We start from the raw sequence: 8,762 nt of genomic DNA, 5'->3' as shown, positions 1-8,762 counted from the left end.
CTAATAAAACGATTAAAAAAAATTAAAGTTCAAGTAGTCCACACACTTTACTTTCATACTATTAAATCCTAGGAGATTACAAAGGATTCCTTCTTTACTGGCCCAAAGGTATAACAGACCACCCCTCCTCTTGTGAATAATGAGGGTGCTGTTATCCCGTCTCCACTGTGGGCCGGCTTCTGAGGATCAGGTGCACCTGTGATTTTGATTCGAACATGGAAGAGTGTCACTTGACTTCAAGGGCCTTTCCTATTGTGACCAGTACTGTGTCCCTCTGGGAAAGACCCCGGGTGACACCTTCAGAGTGGCTGCTGAGGTGACTTGCTCTGCAGGCAGATTTATGATGTCCAGTTTGCACACCCGGATCTATTCAATGAAATCGTCAGACTGAAAATACATCTTATAGCATTTGATAGTTTCTTCTGTAGAATTCTACCCTGCACAACTTCACCTAAAGTTATTCATGGAAGAAATGAGCAGTGAACTTAAATTATAGAACAAAAATATTAGTAATTGTCAGCTCAGAACTGTCCTTTGATGTTGACACTGTCCACATTAGCGCCGATGTTGAGCATCTCCTAGATCTATCTGTTCTCAAGATCAAGTTTATAAGGAAAAACTCAAAAAAATTTGTGTTTCGATGTGTCCGATCCTGGGAAACTTGCTTATGCTTTAGTTGTGGAGTTATTTAAAACACCACAAGATTCAGCTCTCTTAAGTGAACAGTTCTCTCGGTTTATGTAAATGTATACAATTGTACAGCCATCACCACAAATCAGTTTAAGAACATCAACATCACTCTGACAAGTTCTTTCGTGATTCTTGCTATCAAGCAATCCCTATTCCCAATCTCCAGCCCCAGGCAACCTCTAACCTATTTTCTATCTCTGTAATTTTGCCTTTTCTAGAACTTCGATGTAAATGGAATCATACAATATGCATAGACCCCTGTGTCTGGCTTCTGCCACTTAGCATGTGCTTTGTTAGATCCACCCATGTGGTTCCAAGTGAGGGCAAGTCACAAAGTATTGCTATATACCCACAGATATAATCAGAACGGGAACCTATCATTTCCTGACAGGTCCTCCGTCTAAGAATATACACTGCTGAAGACGGTGTTTGCCACCCTTCCCACACTCCTCTAAAGAATTCCGCACTCTTTCATTTGAACCAGGTCAAGGGCAGTTGGGGCATCCTCTAGGGACTGAACGCATGTTCCTTTGAAACGTTCTTTTAATTTGGGGAACAAAAAGGAGCCTGCAAGGAAAGACCAGGGCTGGCGAGTAGAGGGTCGGATTTCCTAAGGACACACAGCGCAGGGACACTGCTGTAATGGAGAAAACGTCCTTGATGTACCTTCCTGACACTTTTCCTGCCGATGCAGTTTTCAATTTCCTCCAAACCTTCTTCGTAAGAAGCTCCCGCGATTGTTCTGTGTCCTTCAAGAAAATCTACCATGATTCTCTCCCCCACGGCCATCCCTGCCACCACCACAAACAAGCAAACGATTGCCACAATGTTGAGTTGATCTCTCTGCCTTGAACTGAACTGGCGCAGCGGATCACCTCCAAGCTACCGTGTTGATTGGGCGTTTTCTGAAGGTGCCCTAAGAAGACGAAACCCTTCAAACCAAACCCTCTGACAACTCATACTTTGTCCAAGAGGTAAATCTTGATGGAGGCAGAGAGCCTCAACCTTCTCACAGAGTGGCTCCTGGACTTGAACCCCTGGCCTTGTGCGTGCATTCCTGAGTGACAGCAGAGCAGGGAGATCCTCGGTAACCCGTGGGCGATGTGTTGGCTTGCTCACTGGAAGGTCAGTCGTTGGAAACTACCAGCTGCTCCCAGGAGAAAGAGGAGGCTTTCAATTTCCAGAAAGGCGACAGCCTCAGAAGCCCCGGGCAGTTCCGCTCCGTCCTGTAGGGTTGAACGGACTTGATGGCAGTGAGTATGTTTGTTGTTTGTTTGTTGCAGTCTATTCCCCGTCTACGACACGTGTATGCCGAGATAACCTGTCTGCAGCCAGTCACTGGTGGCACACATTCTGTGTGGAACAAACGTGTGGAGGTACGCCCTAGAACCCTCAGAATATGTTTTGGCTGGCCCTTCGTACGCCACATCTTCTCTGGATTGTGTGGCTATGCCACATTGTGTGGCCCATTTACCAGTGGGTGCACATCTAGTGTTTGTCCAATTTTGCTTCTGACTGTGAACAGTCATATCAAGCCTTCCTTGGGGGGAGGGTGTCATGGAATTTCTGGGTCAGATAAAAGATTTGTCAGAAAGACACTGCCAAATCCTTCCCATGGGGCCACAGCTAACAGCTGTGTGCCGTTCGTCCAGTTTCCTTACTTCTTGCCACTACTGGGTGTTGTCAGTTTTCTTAAATGTAACCATTATATATATATATATAGTGGGCCTCATTGTGCTTCTCATTTGCACTTCCCCAGTGACAAATAATGTTGCATTTTTTCACATGCTTGTAGTTCTCCTTTGGCAAAGTGTATATTCAAATATTTTGCTCATTTTTAAATTGGGATGTGGCATTCCCTTAAGAGTTGTAAACATTATTTATACATTCTTGCAACAAATCCTTGGCTAGATATTTACTTTGCAAAATATATGCTTCCAGTCTGCAGTTGTCTTTCTATTTTACTCAGGAGCAAACATTTTCAACTTTGAGGATATCTATTCGCTCACTTTTCTCCGTTAAGTCTGCCGCTTTTGTGTCCTATCTAAAAAAAAAAATCTTCCTTAGCTCAAGGATGCATGATCTGCTACCAATCTAAATACTTTATAGCTTCAGGCTTTTCTATATTTAGGTTTATGGTCTCTTTTCAGTTATTAATTTTTATGTAAAAAATGAAGTTAATTCCAGGTTTTACTTTGAAAACATAAATCTAATTGTTCTAGTACTTGTTAAAAAGAGAAGAAGAAATCATTCTCTATTACTTGGGCATCTTTGATGGAAATCTATTGAAAACAATACTTACAATATACGAAGGTCTATTTTTGAACTATATATCATTGATTTATGGATTTATTCTTCGATTAATACCACACTCTCTGGATTGCTGTACTTTATAGGAACTTTGGAAATAAACTTTGTTCTTATTCTCCCACACTTTTTAGCGATTCTAGGTTCTTTATATTGGCATGTAAATTTTAGAATGAATTTGTCAACTTAAAAAAAAACCTCATGGAGATTTAGTTAGAGATTATGTTGAATCTGTAGATCAATTTTGGAAGAATTAACATCTGAACAATATTGAGTCTCCCAATTCACGAGTATAGTCTGTTGCATTTATTTGGCTCTTTTTTTTTTTTCCTCTCATGAGTTTTCGTTATACAGCTTTTGTAGTTATTCCATCAAATTTCTTTGTTCTTTTGGATGCTATTGTCAATGGAATGGCTCTCTCTGATTTTTAAATGTCATTTTTGGACTGTTCATGTTAGCATATAGAAATCAAATTGGTTTTGTATGTTGGCCTCATATCCTTTTAAATATGCTAAACTCACTAACGGTTTTTTTGCAGAACTTTTAGCATTTTTTACCTACATCCACCTTCCTCCTCACTCCCTGAGCCTTCTTGTTCGTGTCTTTTGGCCCCTGACTTGCGTGTCTGCATTGTGAGAAAACTTTTCCTTGGTACGTAGTGTGCTAGCACCCCTCTCATGAGTGCTTATCCTTCACCACTGACCGTTAACCAGCACCGGATGCCTCCATCTGCCAGCTGAAAATGCCATTCCAGCAGCTCTACCACCACCGTGCAGAAAATAATGGTTGGACAATTATTTCAAAAAACTTAACTGCACGTTGGCCTGACCCTTTCTGAAAATTAATTAAAAAAAACCAACAACACACAAACAGAAGATGGAAAGAAGACAGCACTCTTATCCCCAACCAGACCCACTGCTGTTGAGTAGCCAGGACAAGGTAGAACACCTTTTAGGATTTCCAGAGCTGGAGGTTTTTACAGAACCACCAACCTTCCGGCCAGCAGCCAGGGACTTGACCACCGTGCACACAGGGTTCCTGTAAGAAACACAGGTCTCCTAAGCGGAATAACAATTGAGGCAAAGATGAAAATCATTAGGTGTGCTAAGAGTAGCAATTCTTCAGCCTCAATTAGGTGCTCACTGACCTCAGTAAGTTAGTCAACCGCAAGAAAGAATACAATTAAAGAATATAATATGACACGGTGGAAATATAACATCAAAGACTATCTAAAGTGCAAGGTATAATTAGTGGTTTATCATGTAGATTTGGTCTTTGGAACACAACTACTTTTATGGCCATTTATTATACTTGAGCAAAACTGAATTTTACAAATGTTCTAGGGGACACATTGACACTCAAAGTGGGGCAAATAACAAGACTCTACCCAATCCTTACAAAACTTCTGGAGAAGTACAGCAATTCCCATTTGCAAGTCAGAAAACAGGCACATACATTTCAGTAACATTTTGCAAATCTGACTTCCCCTATCACCGCCCCCCAGGCCATCCCCCCCTCTTTCCAGGAAAAAAACAAAGTGAGGACAAGAGTCAAACTTAGATCTGCTTGTTTCCAAAGCTTTAAATTGCGCATCTTTTCTTTGTGCTGAGCAATCCATTTCCTTGGCTCCTGTCTCGATGCCTCACGCTGGTAACCGCTCATTGGTCAGGATGCTGCCAGTTCCTTGCCTGGCACCGTTCCTGACATTCTTCCTCTTGCCCTAGTGACTTCAAGCTAAGGAGCGGCCATCAGGGAAGAAATGATCTTCCTGATTTTGAAAAATACTAGGCTAAAGGCTCCAACATGGTAATAAAAAGATTTGGGGTGGTGGGCGAAACAAAGCACACATGAGTACAGGTGAGATGCTTAAGGAGTGATTTTCGTTTGAGTTTTGGGGAAAATACCCAAGATGGTTGGAGGAGAAACGATAGTAAGGTTCTTATGCGGCGCTTTTCTTCTCTGCTTCCCCCTTTTTGGGTGGATGCATTAGAGGATGGAATTCAAGCAAAAAGTTACTAGGAAACCATTACAATGTCAATAGGTGAGAACCCTGATTAACCTTTGCTCTCTTTAGCTCCTGTATGCAGGTGAATCAACTAAAGTCTTTACAACTTGAGTTTGCTGGGCAGAAAAGGGCAACGTCTCCACAGGTGAAAACACCAAACGAGAAAAAATGGGGACACTCCCCAAAGTGCTTATCATTACCCTTTAAATAAACATGGAAGAGATATTTTGGTTTGTTGAGGTCTCTATAGGTTCTTCTCTTGAAGCAAACACTCCTCAATGACCCTCCAGCACCGGACAATGCACAGAAACAGAAATGCCCGTCTCAGTTCACCAAGTGCACGGTGGGTTTTGGGCAGGATAAGGAAATCATCTTCTATGATCTCACCCTCCTCCAACAAAGCACACATGTCACAGTCTTGCACAGGGATAATTAGCTCAGTGTGGGGACAACCTACAAGACTGAGGATACAAGGTGGTAGAACAGGGGTGGGTAAACTCTGGGTCGACTTGATTTTTTAAATAAAGTTTTATTGGAACACAGCCATGCTCATTCGTTTTCGTATTGCCTATGGCCGTTTGCGTGTGGCAGGGGCTGCCAGAGACCACAAGGCCTGCAAAGGCTGAAATATTTTACTGTTTGGCCCTCTACAGAAAATGTTTGCCAACTCTCATGACAATATATTTAAAATGAGATAGAAGCATACCCATTAGGATGTTAACTCAAAAAAAAAAAGAAAAGAAAAAATAAGGCAAGGGATTAAAAAATAGTTTGCGTACGGCATTATCAAAACTACGCAAAATAAAGAAAAGTGGGCCATGATGAGGCCAAAAAGGTTAAGTAGTTGGTTTGGGTGATGCATTGAGTGATTTTTATCTGACCCCCGCTCATGATTTGAAATTTTCTAGCACGACCTTACAGTTCTCTTCTAAGAGCCAGAACTAACCTTCACTTTATATGACTTTCATTCAGGCCTGTCTTACACACTGTCAATGTGGCTGCATTCTGGCTCCGTCCCCCACCCCCACCCTCCCCGCAGGTCTGCCAGAGGTGAGAGGCGACAGCGAGTCCCAGCGCGTACCTTATGCTCATCCCGCAGGTGGCTGTCCAGCTCGTCCGTGTGCTTGGTCTCGAAGTAGCAGAGCTGGCATTTGTAAGGTTTCAGCGCGTTGTGCTTTTCAATGTGCTGCTGGAGGCTCTCGTCACTGGAGCAGGTGAAGGTACACTTATCGCAGCGGAAAACCACTCCCTGCAAGTATTTGGACAGTTTGGAACGGCACACTTCAATGGGGACAACTCGCTCTTCTGTGGAGACAAATGGAATGGAAAGATGGGAGTTTTTACTTATGGTATGCAGACGCCCCCCTCTGTGGGAGACAAGCAGAAATGTGCGTGTTCCCTTTGGCCATTCCTCACAGGCCTGCCTTCTGGAACTCCAAACACGGTGTTCGTGGTGCCACCGGCCCACAACTTCCCAACCAACACAGTCCTCGGACACAGGTAGGTCTTTTTAAGACCAAAGCTTTGGTGTACGTAACATCTAAATAGAGGTGGGGTCGGCAGAAACAAAAACCCTGCTCAAAACTAAACAAAACAAAAACCCAGTTGCTTTCTAACGGAGCAGTGTCAGAGGGGAATTGTTTGCAATGGCTGCTTCGTCAGTAGGAGCACGGCAGGCCTTTGGGGTAGAGCCGACTTCGCCAGCCCTTTGGCAGGCCTCCACTGGATGATTTGCACCACCCGGGACCCCCGAAGAGGGAGGGCTGTGGCTGCTGGTTTGTACCAATATTACGCATCAGTGACAAGAGCCATTTGCACGACCCCCTCCCCCTCAAACCAAACTCACTGCCTACGAGTCCAGGCCGGCTCAGGTTGGCCCACAGGGTGGAGCGGATTTGGTTGGGTTTAAGGGGAAGGAATCGGACCTTTGCCAGCTCCTTTGTGTCACCTCTGTGCTGACACCACCTGACATGGCAGGTGCTACTCCCACAGTCCCCGAGGAACAAAGCTCTGAGTAACTCTTCACAGCTCACAGACACTGTCCAGGTCCGCACTGCAAACCCACAGGACCCGGTTCTCACTCAGTGATCTCCACGTGCGTTAGAACCACTATGGGCTTTCAGTGGCTGATTTTTCAGGAGGTGATCATCAGATTGTGGGTGGACTCAAATCGCCAGTCGTCTGGTTAGCAGCAGAGGGCTCTAACCAGAGTGTACACCCACTACTCTGTTCACTCCCCTCCCAGGTTCCCCTGCTACAGGGTCCTCAGGAAGACGGCTGCCCCCTTCCAAACACAAACGAGATCTCTAATCCCCGATCAAGTCTGGAAAGACAGAAACCCTCCCCTCCCCTGCACTGCAACACCAACTATGAAGAGCTCCCACACGAAGCGGCTACAGAGACCATTCGGGGGAACTCGGGAGCCGGGTGGGCGATAGGGAGGATTTTTGCCTTTTCCCACAATCTAATCTGATTGTCAGAAATGGAAAAAGGATGAACGTGAGAGCTCTGGGTGCGCCTCCTGTTAGCACACCAAATGCTGGCGGGCTGCAAATGTGTGTTGTTTATTTTGCACTCCCTCACCCTGGTGTTTAACTGCTCAAATTAAATTTCACACCAGTCTGCCCAGAGTATCGGCGCACGCGCCAGATATCCATAACTGGGGTAAAATTAAAAATCTGTGCTATTTATGCAAGGATCAAATATAGCAGGCACTTCTGCACTGTGTCCCGGTTTCAGGAGACTCTGAAAGTTTACCAACGGACACACGCTCACATGCTTGGGGTATTTAAGAAGGGCAATGTCTTAGTAAGTCACGGCAGCGCAGTTTCATCTCCGAGGGGGTATGCAGTAATGTGTCCCGGGCATTAGTCTTCTGTGCCTCAGCGAGGCTCCCTCAGCTGCATGGCCTCCCTGCGTGGTCGGCCTGTGTTCGGTCCACGGGGAATGTTTCCCACCCGGTGTCATGCCTGCGTCTCAGCCACCCCACTCCACCCACAGGGGAGGCCCTGCCAGGAGAGCCACCCAAACCCTGTGCGGAGGGAGGGTGGAAGGTGGCGGCGGCACCACCTTCCCCGGAGCTCAGAGGCATATGTTATTTTGCCTATACAAAGAGCCAGTCACTTATTTGGAAATATAAATATTTTTAAACCAATGTATAGCAGACAGCTAAGAGGCACATGATGATAATGTAAGCTACACATTTTCTTAGAATAGCAAATGTTTAGCAGTCTTTCTACCCATTCAGTCTCCTGGCTTGGTGTAAATAGGTGGGGGGAAAACAAGGCTTTGGAGGCAGCTGGAGTGGATAAGCAGCCCGCGCGAGGCTACTCGACTCCTTGGTGCCAGGGCTTGCCAACAGTGCACGGAGGCGTTCTCAGCCGGATATGCCTTTAGCTGGAGGTGGGGTGGGGTTTCCCTGTGCACTGGGGGGAAACGACCGGCAGCCTTGGCTTCTGAGAAATCGCCCCCAGCTCCTTGGAGAGTCAACGGCACTATCTGCTCTAAAAAGCATGCACCAAAAAAGATGTGAGCAGCTGGTGCCTGTGCACAAGGGAGACCTGAGGGCTTCGTGGGAGCTGCTGACATGAACGGGGGCGGCACCTTCCTCCAGACGGCACTGCACTCGCACCGCTCCTCGGTCCCGACTGCCACCAGGCAACCTGCACAGCTTCCACCTCTGCCCCTGCTCCTGGCTGGCTCTGCCTGCTTGGTCTGTCAGCCCCCCCACCCCCCCCACCCCCCAACTAAATGAAGACCA

At 45.8% G+C, this 8,762-nt stretch overlaps 1 protein-coding gene across 3 annotated transcripts in view; it reads right to left on the bottom strand.

Annotated features, from left to right (window-relative positions):
* ZNF462 (zinc finger protein 462) overlaps nucleotides 1-8,762 on the bottom strand; it is a 148,767-nt gene that overhangs the window by 16,808 nt on the left and 123,197 nt on the right. For all 3 annotated transcript variants that reach the window (XM_045296575.1, XM_004710962.2, XM_030887373.2), the window contains exon 10: nucleotides 6,084-6,307. In XM_045296575.1, coding sequence (XP_045152510.1) covers nucleotides 6,084-6,307 — 224 coding nt within the window. The remainder of the gene's footprint in view (nucleotides 1-6,083; nucleotides 6,308-8,762) is intronic.

The sequence above is a fragment of the Echinops telfairi genome, unplaced genomic scaffold, assembly GCF_000313985.2.
Source record: "Echinops telfairi isolate 266 unplaced genomic scaffold, ASM31398v2 ScPeMD7_7410;HRSCAF=8448, whole genome shotgun sequence".
Classification (NCBI taxonomy): domain Eukaryota; kingdom Metazoa; phylum Chordata; class Mammalia; order Afrosoricida; family Tenrecidae; genus Echinops; species Echinops telfairi.
Note: the sequence above shows the minus strand (reverse complement) of the source record. Positions and strands in the feature narration are given on the sequence as shown.